Source organism: Triticum aestivum, chromosome 3A (assembly GCF_018294505.1).
Source record: "Triticum aestivum cultivar Chinese Spring chromosome 3A, IWGSC CS RefSeq v2.1, whole genome shotgun sequence".
Lineage (NCBI taxonomy): Eukaryota > Viridiplantae > Streptophyta > Magnoliopsida > Poales > Poaceae > Triticum > Triticum aestivum.
In genome coordinates this window covers 63,442,906-63,465,716 of record NC_057800.1, presented here as the reverse complement: position 1 = coordinate 63,465,716, position 22,811 = coordinate 63,442,906, and the positions used below count along the sequence as shown (strand labels likewise).

At 45.3% G+C, this 22,811-nt stretch overlaps 3 protein-coding genes across 3 annotated transcripts; 1 reads left to right on the top strand and 2 right to left on the bottom strand.

Moving 5' to 3' along the window:
* The first annotated feature begins 292 nt into the window (after window positions 1-292).
* On the top strand, window positions 293-3,766 carry LOC123060305 (proactivator polypeptide-like 1). Its single transcript, XM_044482963.1, has 6 exons — window positions 293-503; window positions 882-1,016; window positions 2,310-2,494; window positions 2,574-2,771; window positions 2,877-2,936; window positions 3,343-3,766. Exons 2-6 carry the CDS (start codon window positions 884-886, stop codon window positions 3,481-3,483), a joined length of 717 nt encoding a protein of 238 aa, XP_044338898.1. The 5' UTR covers window positions 293-503; window positions 882-883; the 3' UTR covers window positions 3,484-3,766.
* Window positions 3,767-4,070: 304 nt separating this feature from the next.
* On the bottom strand, window positions 4,071-8,184 carry LOC123060303 (mini-chromosome maintenance complex-binding protein). Its single transcript, XM_044482960.1, has 14 exons — window positions 7,909-8,184; window positions 7,391-7,504; window positions 7,197-7,304; window positions 6,964-7,089; window positions 6,823-6,870; window positions 6,416-6,535; window positions 6,152-6,310; window positions 5,969-6,043; window positions 5,730-5,843; window positions 5,431-5,633; window positions 5,179-5,314; window positions 4,628-4,852; window positions 4,463-4,530; window positions 4,071-4,372 (listed from the first exon to the last, which is right to left on the bottom strand). The coding sequence occupies exons 1-14, from the start codon at window positions 8,086-8,088 to the stop codon at window positions 4,258-4,260; spliced, it is 1,791 nt and encodes a 596-aa protein (XP_044338895.1). The 5' UTR covers window positions 8,089-8,184; the 3' UTR covers window positions 4,071-4,257.
* Window positions 8,185-11,120: 2,936 nt separating this feature from the next.
* On the bottom strand, window positions 11,121-14,599 carry LOC123060304 (UDP-xylose transporter 3). The gene is made up of 8 exons (XM_044482961.1): window positions 14,381-14,599; window positions 14,071-14,280; window positions 13,361-13,545; window positions 13,016-13,083; window positions 12,801-12,933; window positions 12,306-12,467; window positions 11,949-12,218; window positions 11,121-11,688 (listed from the first exon to the last, which is right to left on the bottom strand). The coding sequence occupies exons 2-8, from the start codon at window positions 14,192-14,194 to the stop codon at window positions 11,563-11,565; spliced, it is 1,068 nt and encodes a 355-aa protein (XP_044338896.1). The 5' UTR covers window positions 14,195-14,280; window positions 14,381-14,599; the 3' UTR covers window positions 11,121-11,562.
* Window positions 14,600-22,811: the final 8,212 nt, after the last annotated feature.

Below are 22,811 nucleotides of genomic sequence, written 5' to 3'. Positions count from 1 at the left end.
GTACAAAGAAATCGAGCGAATTTACCCTGCTAAATGTCTTTTTCGACATTAAAGCGTATAACACCATTAAATTTTAACGAAATATTATTTTAATTAGGCTGCAACTGCTATATTTGCATTAATATCCATTCTTCGGGATAAGATTTTCTTTTACTAATAGTTATGTCATAAAAATATTAAATACATAATATGAATGTATTTCAAAATTTATGTAATCTCACTTTATATGCAAAGTTCCAAAAAAAGCTATGACAGATGATTAATGAACCGTGGGTGCACTTCACACGGGTCACACAGTTCAGTTCAGTTCAGTTCAGTTCAGTCTTTTTACCGCTTACCTTGTATAAGAAAAGGTTGTCTTCTTCTTCGCCGCTTCCATCCATCCATCCTCGGGAGTCAGGGCCTGAGCTAACCTCTTGGAGCTTTTACTCCCCGAGCTGCCCTCCCCCGTTCCAAGAGCAAATCAGCCGCAGAGGGGAGCGGCCGCAGAGCGAGTCAACCAGGTGAGCTGCTCCGCGATTCCCCTGAGAGAATATCTACTACTAGCTGATTTGCTCCGCCCTGCCCGGTTGGGTTGGACCCCCCATGTTCATCCTGCATCTACCGAGCGACGCTCGATTCGAGCAGCATCCGCTGCACGTTTTTGGATCTCGTCGGGCCTTGTTCTGGCGTGGGGACGGAAGATTGTTCTGGCGGTGCCACAAGAACGAGTCTTGCTGAATCTGGTGCTCATTGACTTTCTAGGAATTGGGGTTAGCAAGAGGGATTTTCCGTGCATTCTAGCCTTCTGAATTCTGATGCACACCTTCATAGCTGTTGGGACATCTCCCTGTTTTGTGCTCTGGGTCCCCAAATTAACTGTCCGGCAAACTTGTGAGCAGGCATGGCGGTGGCGAGCTCGACGAGGACGTCGAGGAGGCTTGCGTTTGTGCTACTCGTGCTGGCCTTTTCGGCCGCGCTCGCAGAGAGCAGAGATGCATATATGAGGAGCGCAGATCGATATGCCTGCATACTGAGTAAGCTGTGGATTCATTGCAAGATTGAATGCTCGTATTGGTTGTTCTTGTTTGATATGCAGGAGTTTCTGTTCATGTCTCAATGGTATCCATGCTGATAATGTTAGGTAGGTCGACCGAATGCAGCAGTTGTGTGCCACCAATCCACTTTTCTGGAAAATACTTGCTAGAAAACCATCTGAAACATGTGATGCTTGCTACTGTATAATATACTGTATGTATGAAGAACTGCCACTTAATTTTTGACCAAAATACTAATGGAGTACTATCTTTCAATTTGGTTTTGTGCTGATTCCAGAAATAATTCTGCGTCTATTTTTCTACTTCATCTGGGTTGCACAGACACATACAAGTATGAATTGTGTTGTTGATGCCTGTGTTGTACAAACTATGAATTGCGTACTTGCTGCTTATCAGATATCTTTAGTTTAGCAGTAGTCACAATTATGGCATGTTATTCTGCTTCCATTCACTGATTCTGAAAGTCCGAATTATCACTTATGGTTTCTCTTCTCATAAAGAAAACTCAGATCCAGATGTGATAAATTATGCTCACCACATCTTCAGCTAAACAACCCTCTACTTGCAAAAATTGAAGTTCCACCTGTTTTTGAGTGTTCGCCTTATGATAAGACTGCAACTTAATTTTTGACCAGACGACTGTCTTTTTATTTTTGACCAGAAGACTGTCCCTAAATAATCCTGCATCTACTGACCAGAAGACTGTCCTTAAATAATCCTTTATCTACTTACCAGAAGACTTTCCATAAATAATCCTGCATCTACTTACCAGAAGACTGTCTTTTTATTTTTGACCAGAAGACTGTCCATAAATGATCCTGCATCTACTTACCAGAAGACTGTCCTTTTATTTTTGACCAGAAGACTGTCCTTAAATAATCCTACATCTACTTACCAGAAGACTGTCCATAAATAATCCTGCATCTACTTTTCTGCTTTGATCTAAGTTGCAAAGACACATAATAGTATGAATCATGTTGCTGATGCCTGTATTGTAAGAAACTAAGAATTGCTTTACTTGCTGCCTGTTAGATATATTTAGCTGGAAGTAGTCACAATTAGGGCATGTAAATTCTGCTTCCATTTACTAATCCTGTAAGTCTGAACTCTCACTTATAGCTACTCATAAAGATAACTGTGATCCTGCTGTGACAAATTATGCTGACCACATCTTCAGCTAAACACCCCTCTCCTTGTAAAAACTCAAGTTCCACAGCGTTGAGTGCTGAGCTTATGAGTTATGATCAAACTGCTTTGCTGTATCCATTTCAGCCCAGGAAAACTTCCCTCCTGCAAGCAGAGGGTCAGGATTAACTTCGGCAAACGGAAAGCTATGTGTACTATGTGAGCAATACTCAACCGAAGCTCTGGTCTACCTGCGACAAAACGAAACCCAAACCGAGATTCTCAGTGTCCTCCACCACACGTGTGCAAGCCTGGGTCCTCTAAGACAGCAGGTATGGCTAAATGGCAATGCCTGCCATGCATAGCATAATTGTAATCTCAGTAAACTGATTGGCTTTCATCTTCTCGCAGTGCATCACGCTGGTCGACTACTACATTCCCGCTTTCTTCTTGGAGGTTTCTGTGGTTAAACCTGAAGAGCTCTGTGAGTCGGCGCACCTGTGCCCAAAGGGGGCGGCGACTCTGTCGTCCACACGAGGGGATGCCTGTGGTCTATGCCATCATGTTCTTGTTGAAGTTCTTATGATGCTTAAGGATCCCAACACCAAGGTAACTGTCATGTTCTCAATCGCCGTCATCGATCTTTTGTGCAATGGTTGGCTTCTACTTTGCACATGGCTAATGTGTTTTTGTGGGTGTCGCGATTTTTTGCAGCTGGAGATAGTCGGGCTTCTTTTCAAAACATGCAGCAAGGCGAAGAACTATGAACCGCAGGTGAGTTAAGTTCGGAAACAGTCGTAGTTACCGGAACACAGACGAATCTGCCTGCAGTTAAATGATAGCATATCACAGGATCACCTAGTTCTCATGGTCTTTTGTACAACAGAAATAACTGGGAAACCCTGACCTGTTCTAATGCTTCTGAAAGTTAGCTGTTCAATACTACAGTGCTTTTCTCCAATACACCAGCTCCAGTAATATACAGTATATACCAGTTCAGGATCATTAGAACTTTAGATGTTGCTAACTATTTGTGTAATTGGCTAACTTTGTAACAACTGAATGGTACGCATAAACCTTTTGGCGTTTTTGACGCTTTGCAAGGTATCTAGTTTCTTGTTAAAAAAACGGTATCTAGTTTTGTTCTGCTCACGAATCTGCTTTTCTTTTTATCTCTCAGTGCAAGAGGCTTGTCCTTGACTACATCCCACTGATTCTGCTGAAGACCCAGGAGTTCCTTGAGACGACGGACATCTGCTTTGCGACACATGCCTGTAAAACAGGCATGCAAGCAACCATTCCTCTCTCCGCCGCTTTGTGAAGAACAAATATGTAGGAATCATACAGGGGCAAAGAAGCCTGTAAATGTTCCTCCTGTATTTTGCTCAAGCACTGCCAAGCTATGAAACTTGGTTGTGCGAGGGTTTGTACAATTTGAGCTCTGCTCTCTGAAGTTTATGCAACAAGCCAGCAGCTGTACTATCATTCATTTGCTCAGCACATAATCGTCTCAGAGCAGCATACTGCGCAATTGTGAAAAGTTACATCACATTGTATCTACTGGCTATATATCCAGTCATGATGGTACTATTATTCAGTGTTCATGTCTTGCTTTGGCATTAGCAAGTGAAGCAATTTTTATTGGGAAGGTAATCCTGGATTTTGATATGAAAAGATTGATGAGATTGGGTTGTTAACATACTTGGTTCCAGAAATACACATTTCAATTCACATTAAATTCTCCAGAGTTAGAAGTGAACTGAAGAAACTGAAAGTGTTAGATTTAATAATCCATTCAAGGGCAGAATAGCACCAGCTGCCCTTAATTCTCCAGAGTTGGGAGTAACTACCGAATGTTAGATTTAGTTGTCCATTCAAGGCCAGACAGAATGTAGCTACCAGAGAACATTTCACAAAAACACAGGCTTAACTTGATAATTGAGTTGTCAAATGACACTCACAGGAAGGATCACAAACAATGGTGCAGATCCAAGTCTTGATGATTTAGACCCTAGTAGAAGGAAATATACACATCACAGCAAGCCATTACTACAACTAGAGTTTCACACATCCATGTGCTTATGACACTGTCTTCTCATTGCATCCTCTCCTTTCTGAGCCTCTCAAGCTCCTTCACCATCTGCCAGTGCTCCAGGGAAAGGCTCTTCTCACCAAAGCTTGAGGCTGTTATCTGAGCCATTGTCAGCCATCTGCACATCAGCGCAAAAAAAGTTAGTCGGATGGAGGTTCATAAACTACCATGTTATCGCAAACGCAACATGTTAGACGCCCAAGATTACCTGCTAAGTTCAGTGCAACCCAAGCTCCTGTCGTTGCGCATGGCACTGACCATTTCATCTTGGATCGTCTACAGTTAAGATGCAAACATTGAGCAAACTCAGTACATGTTTAAACATAATCTGAAATTCTGAATCTGCTAAATAAGTGGAGTGAGGGATAGTTACCTGGTAAATCTCAGGTTCAGAAGACTGAGGGAGAGACCTCACTGTGGCCAAGTACCACCTCCAGCTCTCAAGCTCCTCAGAAGTTGCATTCACCGCAGAAACAGTGGATGGACGAAAAGGCACTACCAAGTCTGAAGGCAGGATGTTTGATTTTCCCTCAGAAAGAGTAAGTAGCTGCACATCGGTCGCCATCTCCAGCTTGTAGTACTCAAAATCATACTCAACCTGTAAGTACAACAGACAAAAATTGTAAATGAAAAATTACCCAGCAATGATAATTTGGAGGTTCATGCTTGAAGTATCATGCCATCACTAATTAACTTTAGATGTGCACAGTTGGTTACACCTAAGTGCTTGTGAATTTTGATTCAAATTTTCATTCACTTTTGGATCATGTAGTCACTGACCTAAAATGGTTGATACTGACATGTATGCTGACAAAAGACTTACACACCACTCTAATGGGATGAGCATAGAATCTTAAAGAAATATAATGCAATACATTCTTATATGTATGATGTCTTAAAGACAAATTCAGAGAGAATTATTACCATCTGTGACTCCATCAAGTTCTTAAGCAGCACCGTATTCTCAACACCTTTAGATGCCAAAGATCCAGATTGCAAGAGAGTTTCATCAAATGTCAAGTGAGAGCCTTGAGGTAGCTGCAGAACTCCTGTAACCAACCTACACCAAATTTTATGAAGAGCAGTTTATAGGTTAGCTCCCAATAAAGGCAAGGAGTTATTAACATACTTATGGAATTTGATTGGACAAACAAAGGGAAACTGAACAGGACTTACCTTCCTGACTTGTTGTCCTTTCTAGGTTGAAGTGTGGCTGTGTTGAGATACTCAATTGACAGAGGAATAGCTTGTGAATACGGCATTAGTCCCTGGATCAAAGCATTTAGCTGTTTTCCAAAAATGGAAACACTTTCTCTGTTAAATCCAGTGAAATTCAAGGAGAGCCTGCCAACAGTGACCACATCCACCCTAGTTCGTAGCTGTAGAGATATTGAAAAGGCAATGAAATCATTAAACCAACATACAAAATATCTGGCAAAAAGCATGAAAAGAAAGCAATGTGCGATAAGACATACTCTGGATAGAAGATGCAGCAGTAAACAGTTAGCTGCCAGGTCATCTTTCCCTAATACCAGAGTGAGATGTGAGACCAAAGATTGCCGGATGCCTTTTAGGAGACTTGGTGAAGGCTGCATAATCAAAACAAAAATATGTCAATAAAGCAATGGTCAAGAGATGTGTATATTAGCACGAGGAAATGAATTACATGGTAAAACCAGCAAGTCCATTTCTGAGTTCAAAGTTATAAATTCACCTCAACAGCAGGACACTTTGCTAGAAAATCAACAGATGATAACTTTCGCCACACCAAACAGTGAAGACGGGGCACCTATGCAAACAGTTTTAGAGGTCAGGGCAAATATTAAAATATGCATAGAAATTCAAGTTTCTGTGTCACGCATGAAATCAAGCACTATGCACCCTATAATAGGCATACCTTGCTGGGAGGCAACTGAGCTGTTACATCTTCTATGAGATCAAACATTATATCATCCGAATTATCATTGGGAGCAGCAAGTTCTGGGTCAAATGTGTATACCCCTATGAACTCAGCAACATCGTTTAGTTTCACTTGACTTTCAGGCATATCATAGATCTGCAGTGCATGAAAGTCTGTAAGCAATAGGACTTGCGAGAACAGGAAGCACGGCAAATAAATTAGCTAATGTACATTTCATACAAAAAAGTTCAGGTGCCCCACCTTCACTAGACATGAAAAGGAGCTTCCAGGAATATGATGATCATTCCCATTCATCTGTGGCACGTTTTCACTTGCTGGCATTTCTGCTGAACTAGATGGGATCTGGACGTCATCTTCCTTCTGAGAAAAACAAATGCACTTTATGTCAGATAACCAAACCCTTCATTCTATATGACTTCAGATTAGCATGAAATGGAGCATAATTAACTAAAACATGTTACTATTCAATTGATATGGTTCCTTATTCTATTTTATGATTATGCTAATCTATATCCGGACAAGTAATTTAGGCTATCAAATGCTAGATGAACTTCAAACCAGAAACAGATACACGGTAAATTATCATATGGGGAAATAACAAAGCTCAAGCATGAAGTTGCTTGTAGAAAACTAAGTTCGGTTCTTACTGGTTTCTTGCTGCATGAAGAACTCTCGCCATTTCCATTTTCCAAAACCTGTAGCAAGCAATGCATTAGTGCCAATGGTAGTTACTGGACACAGAAATTGTTAATAGAATGCATTACTGTAACAACATGACAAGAGCTTACATCCATGGCATCATCATCTCCATCCCTCTTCCTTTTCTCCCTTTGTTCAGGTGACAAGCAGTTTGCCATTTGGCGCAAGTCAGGCCCAGGGGAAGAGTCCAGTGTCCACGAATTCTGCCCAGGCACCTGAAAGAAGCCAATCACACAGTCAAGATGGATTCCACCAGCCAATCACACAATGAACTCTAAAATTGATAAAATGAAAACAAGTGCGCAGGGAAGTAGTAACATACAGGCACACAATGGAAGAGATGGCGCTCCCAGAGATGCGAGTCACACGGGTGCGGCATCGCGAACGGTGAGAAATCTGTGAACTTGTTCGTCCTCCAGGTAGACCCATCCTTCACAAACAATGTTTTATACAGGCATGCAAAAGAAGCAGTAGCCAAAGCTTGACGGCAGAATGTCAGCAGAGTCATGTGGGTACCTTGAAAGCCCCGGCATAGAACTCGTTCCCGAGCATGTCCTGAACCATCCCCCGGAACCGGACGAGGGTGTTGGGTTTGATCAATCCGAGATTCGATGCATCCAACAATGGAACCTGGAAAGGGCAACACACAGTGTAAGAAATCCCATTTCACCTGGTGAAAGACAATTTTGAAATCTGCTAACAGTGCAGTAGGGTCTACTAATACATACAAAAATAAATCCCTTTCCCCCACCATAAATCCGCAAACGCATTTGCTCTCGAGCATTCTTCTACTCCTTCTATTCATTTTGATACCAATCATTACCCCCTTTTTACAGTGCGGAGCACGGACTGTGTACATAAGATTATCAAATTTTGATGATTTATTTATCTAGGATGAGGCCGATTAATCTGTAACATGATAGCCTGATACATGGGAAACTGGCAGACGCCAACCAGATCGCGAGTGGATAACCTAATCTCGTGCACACGACAGGGAAATAAAGCCAAGAACAGAGACGACGAGGGGTCGATACCTTGTCGAGGCCGCCCTGCTCGAAGAGGAAGGAGCGGAACACCTCGCTGGCGCCCCAGTCCTTGGACCGGAACGCCGCCACCGGGTCGCGGCCCCCGGACTCCGCCGCCGCCGCCCTCTCGAAGGTGGCGCGCACCGCGCCCAGGGGGTTGCCGACGAGGTCGTACTGCGGGCCCACCATCCTCTCTGCCTTTCTCCGGCGGTGGATCTCGCTCGCTCTTCTTGGGGAGTTGGGAGACCGGGAGACTAGGAGCAATGGCGGGGAGGTGGTGCGGCGGGGAGGGAGGCGGGAGGGGTTATAAGTTGTCAGGGTTTCGCGCCACTGGCGGCGGTGCTTCCCGCCGTTTCTCCCTCCGTTCCCGCCATTTTCTGTGGGCTGGGTGCGTGTACTGGGCCGACCCAGGCCCAATTTTGCCGTGGTACAAGTGATGTGCCTGCATCAGGACTGCGAGCGAAATGGAGGAAATGCAACATGCCAACAAGGCCCAGAGGCCCATCTGGTTCATGTACAAGTTCTTTTTACTACTAACATTTCTGTTACCCCCTAAAAAAAACTAACATTTCGGTTACCCCCTCAAAAAAAAAACACTAACATTTTTGTTACCCCTCAAAAAAACTTACGTTTCGGTTTTGTGAGAGAAAAGAAACAAGATGTCAGTAGCATAGTTAACATTTGTCTTGGATTCTCTTGAAAAGAACATATTTGTTTTGTTTTAGATAATGAGAAAGAAAGCTTCCCACCATCTATTATCGCAGGATAAGAAGCATAATCAATTTTATTATTTTATGTCAGGCATCATGATCGAACAAAATTGGCTCGCAAAGTTTGTGCGTATCAATTTGATACAAAAGATGGCATGACATTTCTTCAACTCATCCATCACTTTTGTTATATTTCAGGTCAAACACCAAATTGGGCCAAATCTGCTATTCTTTTTAGTACTCATGTTAGTCAAACCACTATTCAAGAGATTAAGCAAGTTTTTCATGTTTCTATCATGGATAACAATTTCACCCACCTTGGTCATCCGCTTATTCTTCCTGCTAAAAATAGAACTGCTGCTTACAACTTTGTTATTGATAAATTTCTGAATAAATTGCCTGCTTACAAAGCTAATATGCTCTCTCATGCTGCTAGGCTTGAGCTCATTAGGTTTGTGTTCTCTGCTATTCCTGTGTACTACATGTCTAATATTTTGTTTACCAAAAAGTTTATAGCCAAACTCACTGCTATTATAAGGAACTTTTGGTGGACAGGAATCAGAGAGAATAATTCTAACAAGAGCCTTTGTCTTAGGGCTTGGAAGGACATTTGCAATTCCAAACAGGAAGGTGGTCTTGACATTAGGAACTTGCAAGCAATTAATGAGGGCTTACTTCTTGCAGCTGCTTGGAGGCTTGCTAAAGACCCTTCCTCCCACCTTCATCTTGTGCTCAAATCTAAATACTTCCATGATGCCTCTATTTGGATTGCTATTTCTACTACTCCAAAATTTGCTTTCTGGTCATCCATTTTAAAAATGTTGCCTAAACTGAAAGATCACTCTTTTTACCAACTCACGCAAGGGAATATCTCTCTTTGAAGTACCCCTTGGTGTTCCCTTTGGGCTTCTGTTCATGACAATCTTATTATTCAGCCTTCAGGATACATATATCCTTCTCTTGTTAAGGACCTTTGGATACCGGGTCAGAAAGTCTGGAACAATGACCTCATTAACTCTCTCTTTCAACAGCCTCTAGCCTCTGTTATCGTTCAAACTGACATTATTCACCAAGATTGCCCGGATATATTATGTTGGGATCTAACTCTAATGGTACTTGTTCTTCCAAATCCACTTATAAATTGTGTTTGCAGGATATTCATGCCAATCCAAGAAATACTCCTTCCCAAGTTTCTTTGCAGATGAAAAATCTTCTCAAGTTGATTTGGAAGCAAAAGTTGATGATCCCCAGAGTTCAAACTTTCGCTTGGAGACTCCTTCGGAAAGCTCTTCCCACAGGTTTGAGGGTTGGGCGCTTTTCCGTACATATTTCTCAATATTGTTGCAGATGTGGTCAGCAAGAGGATGAGGTTCACATGTTTTTTCTTTGTGACTTCGCTAGAGCTGCTTGGTTTTCTCATCCTTGGTTCATCAGAACAGATGCTTTAGTTCAGATCTATACCAATATCCACAGTATTATTCTTGCTTTACTTAATATGAACCATCCGCATGCTTCTGTTGTCAACATTCTAAATTTTATGTGGTGTCTTTGGAAAGCGAGGAATGATTATCTTTTTAATAGAAAGAAAGCTACCCCTCACCAAGTTAATATTGCTGCTACTTCTCTATCTAATGATTTCTGTGATCTGCTTAACAGTTCTTCACACCATCAGCCTCAAAACTCCAGTTGTATCTTAACCCATATTAATCAACTTCCCTTGCAGGGACAAACGCTTAAATTAGATCTTCTTATCACGGGACCGAAAGTATATACTGATGCATCTTTTAAGTGCAAAAAAATTCCAGGTTTATTGCAGGGAACAACAGCCACTGGAGTTGGTATCTACATTTCTTTGCCGCACGATCAGAAGGAAGTCAGCGTGCAGATTCAAGCTTCCACCTCAATTACAAGTACTCCTCTGCAGGCTGAAGCGTTTGCTCTTCTCTTGGCTGCAAAAGTAGCTAAATGCCTCAACATCAGCCAGCCGACCTTCCTCACAGACTATCTCTCTTTGGCTTCATTTGCGGCTAGTAGAAAGATTACTGAAACTGCTACCCCTTGGACTATCAGAAAAGTTTTAGCTGATTTCTTCTGCTACTCTTCAGACCTTCAACCTAGAGTGTTCCATATTTCCAGGGAAATTAATGGAATTGCTCACAACGTCGCTCATCAGGTTCTTACATCAAATGTAGAACCTGACATATGTTGTTTTGCTTCGGCTCACAGGAACATGGCTTGCCCTGTAGTTTCTCTCCTCTCTAACTCTAATTTCGAGTTTGAGGGCTTTGTAATTCATGTTGTACGATGCTATTGAGCTGAGCTGAATGGAAAGTTTGGCGCTTCGTGCGCCTTTTGTTGTTCAAAAAAAAAACATTTCTTCAACAATGACTAGCCTAAAGAAGTCTTGTCTTCAGCAACTGGCATATGGGACCCAAGAGAGAGAGAGAAATGCATCTTATATCACAAACTGAAAGCTCAAAAGATCACCACAGACCATTCACTGAACACTTGTACAAAAAAAGAATGTAAACTACGTGTTGATATTTATGTCTTGCGACCAAAGTTACAACCGCGGATCCGAAGCTGAACATGCGAAAAATAATACTACAAGAGATCCCCTTCCCAGCAATTGAAATTTTGTATCTTAGCTTCAACAAAGGTAGATCTGCCATTTGGAGTCATTTGGGGTGAGATTCACTTTTACAACAGCACCACAGGCATCGTAAGCCAAAACAGAAGCAAAAAAAGGGGGGGAAAGAAAAAAGGCCCAAAAATGGAAAAAGGAACGTTCATTACACTCAGGGCTGGCCTGGCTTCCTTCCAGCCCTACTATCTGCCTACTAAACTGAATAATTATGTATATAATACCATGAACCAAGGTCCGAAGCGGCGTTCATGCCCGCGAGCGCTTGGAGCTCCACATGGGCACCTTCAGAGGTCGGAGCAGCAGCGTTCATGCCCGCGCGTACTTGGAGCTCCACATGGGGACCTTCAGAGGCTCGTCGGTGGTTGCAGCAGCTCCATTCTCGGCGGCGTTCAAGGAGTCTGCGATCAAAGGGTCTGATTCGCCTTCCTTCACCTGCCATGCAGATGACATGCGAGGTAAATAACAAGAAAATTGTAGCAGTAACCGAGGTAAGAGGGGCTGAGAACCACCATCCAGCTACATATGAAGCACATCAAAAATAATTGATAGGGCTTATAAAGTGGACTACCCAGTGAAACTCATGCTAGGTGAATTATGCTTACTCCTTAATCACGTCGCTCAGCAGATCAGGATTCCAAAATACAGAAAATAGCAAGAGCTCAAAGCACAATGAAAATACCCAGGGAATGTACCTGAGTGACTTGTGGAGAGGCTTCAGTGGGCTTTGGAGCTTCACGGGTGCAGAAGTATGAATATAGTCCCATCCCAACCACTGCAATCAGGATTCCAAGTATATTTCTCCAGCTAAACGGATCGTGCAGCAAGACATAGCCGAAGGCAAGAACCAAGCATGTCTTTAGATGGCCAAGGACTTGGTAAGTTACGGGAGATGTCTTCCCAATCACAAGGAAAGTGCTGAAGTTCACCGAGACTGATATCAGACACGACAGCACGATGAAGAACTGCAGAAATGATAAGAACAAACTATGAATCACATGAAGCCGTGTCAAAAATCAAGGTAAGCTTTCACAGCCTAGTTCAATACTTACCAGAACTTGAGGTGTGTATGCAAAAGCAAAGACATTTTTGTTAGTCAGAAATCCATCGAGGAATGGACCAACAATGAACAGGGTCAATGCTTGGTATGGGCATGATTGGTACAGCAGCTGAGTTGAAGATACTTTGAACTTCTTTTGAATTGTATTGGTCATCTGATGGCTGGTTAAGGACTCAAATCGCACACCATAAAGCAAACATAATACTCAATCGTGAAGTTTTTTCAGCATTGTAACCAAGAGGTATATTCCGAGTAGGATAGAAAATCTACAGTACCTATTGTAAGTTCAGAAGGAAAGTAGAAACAAAGTGGCTGTCAAGAAAACAAAGTAGCTGTAGGGAGTCACTTCTATTCATTATTTCATTAGCTAATACTGACAAACTACATGATGTGCAGCTAGTTACATGCAACATTTAATATATGCAGATGATTTGGCAAGCACAGAAAGTTTTACGGTAGAAGAAAACAACTATTGTCGAAAGGATACAATTTGAGCAATACAGGTTGTGACGATGGCCAGTAGAGACAGCACAGATCCCATAGCATTGAGCTGCAGATCAGTCACAGTTGCAACTCCAACACCAAAAAGGAGCACACTAAGGGACAGCTGGATGTAACGACTGCACAGTAAAGATAGAAAATCAGTCAGATGATAATTAGTACTCCAATATAACAGTGGACATGGTGTATCAAAATAGCAACCTGAACTTCTTCCTGAAGAAAAGAGTCTCCAATATAACAGTGCAGGGAATAATGGCCACCTTTGTCATCTGGAAATAAAGAGCATTTTTAGCATGAGCTTGTTGCAGTGTAAGGTCGGACAACGCACTCACGCGACATGTAATAACTTAACTGAAACCCTTCTCCTAAGATGTCGTTTGCCATGCGAATATAGTAGGGACACTACTGCATGCGTTAAAGTCACACTAATTTTATGCACACCCAACGTCCCATCCAAAGCAACTATTGCCATTCTAGATAAGGAACTGAATCGACTATGAAATCTTGAAAAGTTCTGGCACAGTGGAAGCAAGGAACAACGCTTACCTGATAGAAACCAACAGAGTTGAAACCCAGACTCAGATTGAGAAGCCCAATCGAGATGCCGTTGAGCACTCCGAACCCCATGACGGTCCTTGCGTCAAAAGGTTTGTGCTCAAAGAGCTTCATGCATAATGCCACATGAAGCGAACAGAATGTCACCAGGAGATGCCAGCTTGTCAACGTGGTGGCTGCACAATAAAGAACAAGGTTGAGTAAAACTTCGGGGTAACCTACCTGCTTTTTGTTTTACTAATATGTTTAGATGAACCACTACTCTTTTCTTCTCAACATATTGTTTGGCAGGATGTAAGCTCACTCTAGCTCCCTTCTCCTAGACATATTCATTCCAGCAAGTCACCCTAAGCATCAGTAGCTGTAATTCATTCAAGTTGAGCACAGGACAAATTTATTTTGTTCTAGTCATGATGTGCCAACCCACGGATGCTCGAGGAACTCCACCGACGGCGATTCCCCTCATCGAGACAAAAAAAGGTAACTGATTTTGCAGTTCGCAGTAGACAAAATTCTCACAGGCCCAAGATTTCCACTGGCCACTGGCCACTGCCCACGACCCTAACCGAATCTGGACATCGCACGTCTACGAGCACTACGCGGGCGAAGCATGGAGCGCAGGCATCCAGGGAGGCGAAGCGCCAGCGAGGACAAGGAGCGGGGCACATCTGGAGAGCGAGAGGCGAGATTGGATCTCATACCGAAGATGAAGCCGAGGGCGCTCATGAGCGCCTTGTTGCAGATGACAATGGAGACCGAGGAGACGACGGAGAGGCTGAGCGCCCCCACCGTCCCCAGCTGGAACTTCTCCCCCGCCAGCCCCATCTCCGCCGGCCGCCTTGGCTACAGAGCGCGGGAAGCAAGAAGCAGCAGCCGACGAGCTTCCCACCGAACCACGCCGCCGGCAGGACCTGCGCAACAGGAAGAAGATCACATTCCGATCGAGCAGCCGCGGCAAGGGACGGGCTTCCCGCCGGCCGGTCAAAGCAACCGGGCGGCAGCACCACCAACCTCTTCAGAAATCCAAGCGCTCGGAGCTGGATCTGGGAGGGGCGCGCGCGGGGAGATCTGAGGGGGCGAGCGGCGAGGGATCTGATCGGGTCGGGGGGTCAGCTCCGCCCGCGGTCGGTCGGCAGCTGGTGCTGTGCAATCGTGCTGCGTTCTTGGCCTCCACCCGTCCTCTCCCTCTCTCTCTCCTGCTAACCGGAGACGGAGACAGGGGCTTTTATATAAAAACGTGACATTTCCGCCCGGTGGTTCCGGGTTTGGTGGTGGGCGCTGGCCAGGGACCTGAGCGTGAATATCAGACACCGCAGGGGGTGGCTGGCGATTTGCTCCAGGGACGTGTTTGATTAGTAGTAGTAGTAGTACGCAGTAGGTGCGGGTGGCCACGTGTGTGAATGAGAGGGATTTTGTGATAGTTGGCGTTTGGTCGATCATCATTTGCCCCCTGCTGGACTCAACTCATTGAAATTGCTTTGGTGATTAGTTTATGTTTATGTTCTCTTTAGTAGTATTAGGTGGTGCAAAAGTGAGTTTTTTTTTCCAATTCATTCAACTTTGAGCAGTCATGGTGTTTATAAATGTTTATATATTTTTCGCAAAATGAATAACCTAACGCATGGATGTGTAGATGATGGGCTCCGGGTGTGATATAAGCACGGGTGAAGGAGAAGAGGGGAGGCGGATCGGATTGGTGGGGATGGATGACGATGACGATGACCGGGGTTAGCAACGATAAGAGGAGGCAAAGGCAATGAGGTTGCAACACAGCAGCAACAACGACATTTACAGTGTCGACTAATAGTTTTTTCGGGACTTGAAAGATAGGTTGGTCAAGGTGTGGGTGCTGCTCACGCCACCCATGGCATCGATCAAAGTAGGGGCGGAACAACAGAAAGAGAGACGAAACAAGAAAAACGAGAAAGCCATGTGGAGGTGAGCGTTGGCGTTGGCGTGGCGGGGGAGGCACAAAGCGGCGCACCATTGCGGATGGTACTAATCGAGAAAGAATTTGCTATGATGGCGGTGGCCTTCTTGCAAAGTTATATGACCTTATTCGCAGAGGGGATACAGAAGCAATACATCGCGTAACACAAGCAAAAAAAGAAGAAGCAAATGACCCTTTTCAACGGGGCAACCACGAAAACGACATTTCTGCTTCGTTAATACGAAGCTTTCGGTGTTTATCATTGTTCCTGCATGGCATAGTCGAGCATGCAATGCAGCCCATGGTATGGCCCAACAACCAGAACAATAATAATTATCTGATCCCCTTTCATGCGTCACCGTTCCTAATCGAACAGCCAGGCACACGAGCACGTCGTCCTTTGACACGACAATAACGTGCCATACACAATCATCCAGTCCACACGCCACCGCCCACAAGGCCGCCCCACCCCATCCTCGTTGTAGTGGCCAAACATCCCCACGTCAGTGTAGCTCGTTTAAGAGGCTGGTCACGGGCCTTGAAAATCGTCGAAAGACGTTGTAGTCCCGATGAATCCGCATTCACATTGTATCCATACCGTGTTTGTTCCTGGTAGCACTGTTTGCTTTTGAAGTTTTTGTGCATGTGCCCGCTTCCACGAAAATGATAATACAAAAACAAATTTAACAGCAAGCAGTTCAATCTATTCCCGTCCCGTTTCATTCATAAATAATACTCCGGTCGTTCCAGAATGCACCGCCTGTGTTTGTTTTCCAAAAGTCAAGCATGACTATGTCTGACAAAGTTCATAGAATAAAACTATGGACATCTAAAATGCTAAATAAGTAAAACATAAAAATGCACTTTCATGGTGAAATCCGGTGATGCTAAACATGCATGTGTTGTGGATGCTGATGTGTTTTTCATATAAACTTGTCCAAGCATAAACAGGCTTCCTTTTTCAGAAAACCTAATGTGCACCACGTTCTGAAACCTAAGGAATGGCACTACGTACTACTCCCTCCGTCCGGAAATATTTATCAAGAAAATGAATGTATTTAAACGTATTTTAGTTTTAGATACATCCATTTTCACGACAAATAATGCCGGACGGAGAGAGTACATGTTTCATCGTCCATTTTTAGTCGGTGCGGCGGCGTGCGCCATTATTCTGTTGGCTGTTTTGGCGGTCTCTCCCCGCGGTTCCACGTAAATGACAGTCAGCCCCAGGGAGAGGAGGAGGAAGCTGCTGCTGTGGCTGCGGCGCTGATTTCCATGGGAGTTTGGCAGTGGAGGACAGTGGTGCGCGGAAAGCCACAGCCAGTAGGGAACCCAGGCCGTTCATACGAACTGGAGCACACCCCTCCATATGGCAGGCCGAGTATACGAAAGGAACATGAGCCACTTCTTCTGATAATTCATTTCTGGCGGTGCGCGTGTGGGAGATGCGGTGCTAAGAGAGCGGACGTCGTCTTCCGACGGCGTCTATATACGCCGAGACCTCTCCCTGCTTGCCTGCCGTGGGTGTGCTCCTTGGAGGTACGTGCGCATGGATTTGTGGCGTTCCTCCGCTCGAATCTCCTGATCGTTCACCGTCGCTGGTCTAGAGCCAGATGCATACACAGTAGAAAATTCAGTATATAGTACAGTAGAAAATTCAGTAGTGGAAGGGAGCTCCGACTCCGACAGGTAGCTGATTGATTGCGCCGGGATCTCCTTCAGTGCTGGGCGGGAATCTTGCGGCAGCGATTCCTTGATGCGGTTAATGCTGCAGCGATGGCCCAAATCTACAGCCCCGAGCACTCCTTTTCTGTACTCGCTCTGCGCTGCTTGCTTATTAGAATCCGTGGACGTAAAAAAAATTCAGAATCCATTTGCGTTTCTCCCCTTGGCGACGAGATGTGATCCATCGTCGTCTTCTCGCCGTCTCTTCGTGCGGCGTGGCCTCGCTTCCGAAACAATCCTACTGCCAGTCCTGCAATTTCTTGGTTGGTTAGGCCGTGTGGATAAGGAGGAGGAGGGAGGAGGAGGAAAGCGAGAGGCGCATGGCTGGGCTAGCTTTTAGAGGGTTCGGTGGCGCGCCACTTTCCCCGCAATAAACATGGCGAAAATTCCCCATTGGTGTGGATATATATTACTTCGGCGAGTTGTTGCGCGCGCTGGTTGGTTGGTTGGGTTCGCTCCCATGGCCATGGCCTCCACCTGATCCAGGCATCCGGCGCTTCTACGGGCTCCATTCTTTTCGCGCAGGGCCTTCCCATGCACTGCCGTTGCTTATTTGCATGCGCCACCGACACTCCTCCCGGCCTCCCTGCTCCAAAGTCTTCAGCGCTGACTCGTTGTTCTGTTCTGGACCAGGGTCCCAAGGCTGATCACTGCGCTGCTCCCTGCCTCCCTCCGCTCTATAATATAAAAGCGTTTTTGGCACCACACGAGTGTCAAACGCTCTTATATTATCGAATGGACGTATTCGTGCAGTATCAAAAACACTCTTATATTATCGAATGGACATATTCATACAGTATCAAAAACATTCTTATATTATGAGACGGAGAGAGTGGTTAACGGTGCCATCCATGTCTGTCAGAGCCGGTTCGGTTGGATTGTAGTATTCTCCTTAACTAGATTTTTTGCATCTACGTAGTACTTTTCTGAATTGAAGGTCATTTTCAGGTTTAGTTCGGCCGTTTTTGGTTCAGAGTTGAATCAAGCATCGACGCTCTTAGAGAAACGCCCCTTGTGGAGACTGGCAATCCCGTTCGACGTTTCCTTTGTTCGATGCAGTCGTTTGATGTTGCAGTACTGCTGGTCTGCTACTAACGACTACAGTAGATGGATGGTGATTGTTGTATCAAGACTAAAAGTGTTTCGCTAGAAAAGTATGCATCGTATTTGATTTTCTTTCCTTTATTGATAAAGTACGACACCTTCTGGTGCCAACGTCTCTGGTGGTATACGTAGGATCTGTAAGGGTTGGGTGCTTGATTAGGTGGAGCTAATTAAATTAGGAACAAATCTTGACATGGATGCGTCCTTGTAAGGTTGTTGCTAGGACTAAACAAAGGGAGAAATGCGAACATATCCGGTCCCATCTTGCAGGTGTATGTTCATTCGCCTAAATACGCTTATAAGAGCATCTACAGCCTCAGGTTGTAAATTCAATCCCTCAAACGCCCGTCGGCGAGCACTGATCGGGCATATGCCTCATTTGGTGGCTTTCGTACCTGCGTCCCTCGTATGTGAGCCCTCAAACCCATACAAATAGGTGGCAAAGAATACACAAAGCTGGACCCCGTGCAGCTCCCGCGAGCGGCTCGGGCGTAACCCTAGCCCCCTGCCGCCGCCACCCCACACCTCGCCTCTCCCCTCCCTCGCCACACCCCGTGCAGCTCCCGCGAGCGAAGCCCGTGCGTGCGTCGGCGGTGGCGGGATTCTTCCCTCCCCACGAGGCATCCGGGCGGCGCGGGACGGCCGGCCTTGTGGTGGCTCATCGGGCCGGCGGCGGCTTGGGGTGGCTCCGAGGGGCGGCGGCGGTGCTCTACTGCACCGGACAGTGCGAGGCGACCTTGGCGTGCGGCGAGGCCAGATGCGGGCCGGCGCGCGGATCTGGCGCGGCTGCGGTCGATCGGGCTCGAGCTGGCCGCGTCGGGCGGCTGAGGGTGGGGCGTCGGGGCGGCGGCCTCAGTCCGGGCTCCCGATGGCCTGGGCGTGGACGGCGTATGTGCGCGCGGCGGCTCTTAGCTCCGGATGTGCGCGCGCGGGGCGCAGATCGACAGCCGGGCGCGGCGGCGGCAGGCGTATGTTGGGCACAGGAACCAGCCGGGCGTGGCGGGTGCTGCTCCGGAGCGCGAGGTGTGCCACGGGCGGCGGACCTGCTCGTCTGCTCTGCTGCTTCGCTTGCGGCTCCAATCTGGATCTGACGTGAGTTGTTTTCTTCGATCTGGTGCTGCTCTTCGCGATGTGGTGTTGGTTGTTGCGGTGGTGGTGGCTGTGGTGGTGTTGCAGTGGTGGAAGGCGGCTTCGGCCAGGGGGCGGTGCGTTTCTGGTCGCGATGGTGAAGGAAATATGCCCTAGAGGCAAATTAATAAAGTTGTTATTTATATTTTCTTATATCATGATAAATGTTTATTATTCATGCTAGAATTATATTAACCAAAAACTTGATACATGTGTGAATACATAGACAAAACAAAGTGTCCCTAGTATGTCTCTACTAGACTAGCTCGTTAATCAAAGATGGTTAAGTTTCCTAATCATAGACATGTGTTGTTATTGGATGAACGGGATCATATCATTAGGAGAATGATTGATGTGATGGACAAGACCCGTGCGTTAGCTTAGCATAATGATCATTAAGTTTTTATTGCTATTGTTTTCTTCATGACTTATACATATTCCTTTGACTATGAGATTATGCAACACCCGAATGCCGGAGGAATACCTTGTGTGCTATCAATCGTCACAATGTAACTGTTGGAAATATGAGCAATTTACCAAATGAATTTATTAACAGAAATATTAGATAAAACATGACTAATATAGCTGCGATAAAGCAAGTCATACAATCTGATGGAGAGAAAGTAAATAGCATCTGCATATATGAACTTAAACTGAACACATCTAGGACAGACACTAGATCATGTTGCATATACGGAGTAGAACCTAACACATGTAGGGCAAGAACTAGTACGAGAAATTGTGGCAGGACAACTGACAGAAAGAAGAAGAACACATACGGGACAGCAGCAGCAGAAGCACTGGACTTGGGGTCGACATCCTCTCCAGCCATGTCGTTGCTGAGGTAGTCGACGTCGGGGAAGTAGTCGTCGGAGTCCGTGATGAAGAAGCCAATAGTCGCGCAGAGCGCTCCCCAAAAACCTTATCACCCTTCTCTCGTACAGGACTCAAAAGGTGCGGTCTCGGAGGCATACTGTCCCGACGTGCGGTGCACGCCGCAAGCCGGGATGAGGAAGACAACAACAGCTCAGAGATGGAACCGATGGTGAGGGAAGGAGTAGTTCTGGTGCGTCTCTCTGGGAGGAGCGACCTCCCTTTTATAGGCGCAAGAGAAGGAGGCGAGAGGGCAACGACGGGAGGCGAAACAAAGAGACACAGACGAAGTGAACAGCCAGCAGCCGAAGGGCTGGACCGTTCGCATTCGAACTTCACTTTCGCAAAAATCTTTTCAGCTTCCGTGTGACCTTTCGTATACCCGTAGTGCGTGGCAAAAATTTAGATATCGGCTCACTCCCGCAACCCGCGGCGCGGCGCGTCGTGATGAGGCGTGGCGCGGCGGGCGAAGGAGGAGGAGCGCGCGTGGATATCCCTCTTGTTCTCATGCTCGTACAAGTGGGGAAAAAACCTCCCTTATAAGGAGGTCCAACTCCCACTAAACTAGCAATGTGGGACTAAACTTTAGTAGTATCCCTTGCCTTACACAAATGGGCTAAGTGAGCCTTTAGGATTTATTAGAAATTTCTGAAATAGTTATTGGGCTGCCCAAAATAGACTAAATTGCAGCAATCCCCCACCAGATCCCAGAGGCACATAGAAATTTGCCTTTGGTTCCAAAACACTGTTTTATATACCGGTACTGCAGTGGAGACTGTTAAGTTGAACTTCCACCTGGAACTCTATGCTACACCAGTAAGCAACTTGAAAGTGGACTGGGCCTTGAACTGTAAGTTTTCTGCGAATCTAGCTTCACATAAAGCCTTGACCGATACGTGGCTACCGTGGGTCTTCCCCGCGGGTGGAGCTTATGCGTCATACTCCGTGACTTTTCATGAGTTTACTAGAGAGAACCCTACTCTCATAGATTGCGACGTTTGACAATCAGACTCATATAAGTGTGTTCTTCAAAAGATGTTCTGCAGGATAACATCTCTGCTTAAATAAGCCACTTAAAACACATTAAGATAAACATCAACCTGCCATGCAGATTAGGAGAGTATTGCATCTTCATGGAGTGGTATTGTGAATGGCAAGGATACTCTCCTCTCAGTTGACCAACAGCTTGTCTTCCACATCTAATTCACGGGATCTCCGATCACAAAGAATAGGTTACCACTGTGAACAACTCATATTGTGGGTCTCATACCCATCTCTCTCGACGCATTATCTATCACATTACGTGATAGACCCTTGGTAAAAGGATCTGTCAGATTTTTAGACGTTTGGATATAATCCAACGCAATAACTCCAGACTTTTTCATTTTCCTGACAGATTTTAACCTTCTCTGAACGTGTCTTGATGACTTCATGTTATCCTTTGAGCTGCTCACTTTCATGATCACAGTTTGATTGTCGCAGTTCATAAGAACATCCGGTACAGGTTTCTCAACAACCGGCAAATCATTCAAGAGCCGGCGAAGCCAATCTGCTTCAACCGTAGCTGTATCTAATGATGTGAGTTCTGTTTCCATTGTTGACCTCGTTAAGATGGTCTGCTTACAAGACTTCCAAGAAACAGCGCCACCTCCATGAGTGAATACATAACCGCTCGTGGCCTTTATCTCATCAGCATCTGAGATCCAGTTTGAGTCACTATACCCTTCAAGCACCTTTGGATGCCCGGTGTAGTGAATTCCATAATTTGCAGTGCCTTTCATATAACGCAAAACTCTCTCTAGAGCTTTCCAATGCACATCTCCTGATTTTGAGACAAACCGACTCAGTTTGCTAAGAGCAAAAGAGATGTCAGGTCTTGTAGCACTTGCTAAGTATATAAGCGAGCCAATAATCTGAGAATATTTCAATTGATCTCTAGCAATTCTTCGATTCTTTCGAAGTAACACACTCGCATCATATGGTGTTGGAGAGGGCTTGCAGTCACTATACCCAAAGCGACTCAAGATCTTTTCCACATAGTGAGATTGAAGCAATGTAATCCCACCATCATCGTCTCTCAACAACTTGATGTTCAGAATGACATCAGCAACTCCTAAATCCTTCATCTCAAAACAACGAGATAGGAAATCCTTGACCTCCTTAATAACATTCAGATTTGTTCCGAAAATCAGTATGTCATCAACATACAAGCACAGGATAACTCCCTCGCCCCCACCATGGCGATAGTACACACATTTGTCAGCTTCGTTCACAACAAAGCCTGCAGCTGTTAAAGTTCTTTCAAACTTCTCATGCCACTGTTTGGGTGCTTGCTTAAGTCCGTACAAAGACTTCAGCAACTTGCACACTTTCCCTTCCTGACCATCTAGTACAAACCCATCTGGTTGTTCCATATAAATTTCCTCGTCCAACTCTCCATTTAGGAAAGCAGTCTTAACATCCATTTGATGAACGAGAAGACCATGCGAGGCAGCTAGTGAAAGTAGAACTCGAATAGTGGTCAGTCGAGCCACAGGTGAGTAAGTATCAAAGAAGTCTTCACCTTCCTTTTGGGTATAACCCTTAGCCACGAGCCGAGCCTTGTACTTTTCAATAGTACCATCAGGCCTAAGCTTCTTCTTGAATACCCATTTGCATCCTATAGGTTTGCACCCATAAGGA

What these genes read in the sequence shown, in the direction of transcription:
- LOC123060304 (XM_044482961.1), bottom strand. Translation starts at nt 14,194, where the DNA reads ATGGGGCTGGCGGGGGAGAAGTTCCAGCTGGGGACGGTGGGGGCGCTC. An exon ending in CGCCCTCGGCTTCATCTTCG is followed by an intron (nt 13,546 to 14,070) that starts GTATGAGATCCA and finishes TTTATTGTGCAG; the next exon opens with CCACCACGTTGACAAGCTGG. An exon ending in CATACACACCTCAAGTTCTG is followed by an intron (nt 12,219 to 12,305) that starts GTAAGTATTGAA and finishes TCATTTCTGCAG; the next exon opens with TTCTTCATCGTGCTGTCGTG.
- LOC123060305 (XM_044482963.1), top strand. Translation starts at nt 884, where the DNA reads ATGGCGGTGGCGAGCTCGACGAGGACGTCGAGGAGGCTTGCGTTTGTG. An exon ending in TCGATATGCCTGCATACTGA is followed by an intron (nt 1,017 to 2,309) that starts GTAAGCTGTGGA and finishes TATCCATTTCAG; the next exon opens with CCCAGGAAAACTTCCCTCCT. An exon ending in TTAAGGATCCCAACACCAAG is followed by an intron (nt 2,772 to 2,876) that starts GTAACTGTCATG and finishes GATTTTTTGCAG; the next exon opens with CTGGAGATAGTCGGGCTTCT.
- LOC123060303 (XM_044482960.1), bottom strand. Translation starts at nt 8,088, where the DNA reads ATGGTGGGCCCGCAGTACGACCTCGTCGGCAACCCCCTGGGCGCGGTG. An exon ending in TGCTGCATCTTCTATCCAGA is followed by an intron (nt 5,634 to 5,729) that starts GTATGTCTTATC and finishes ATATCTCTACAG; the next exon opens with CTACGAACTAGGGTGGATGT. An exon ending in GGTTGCACTGAACTTAGCAG is followed by an intron (nt 4,373 to 4,462) that starts GTAATCTTGGGC and finishes GCTGATGTGCAG; the next exon opens with ATGGCTGACAATGGCTCAGA.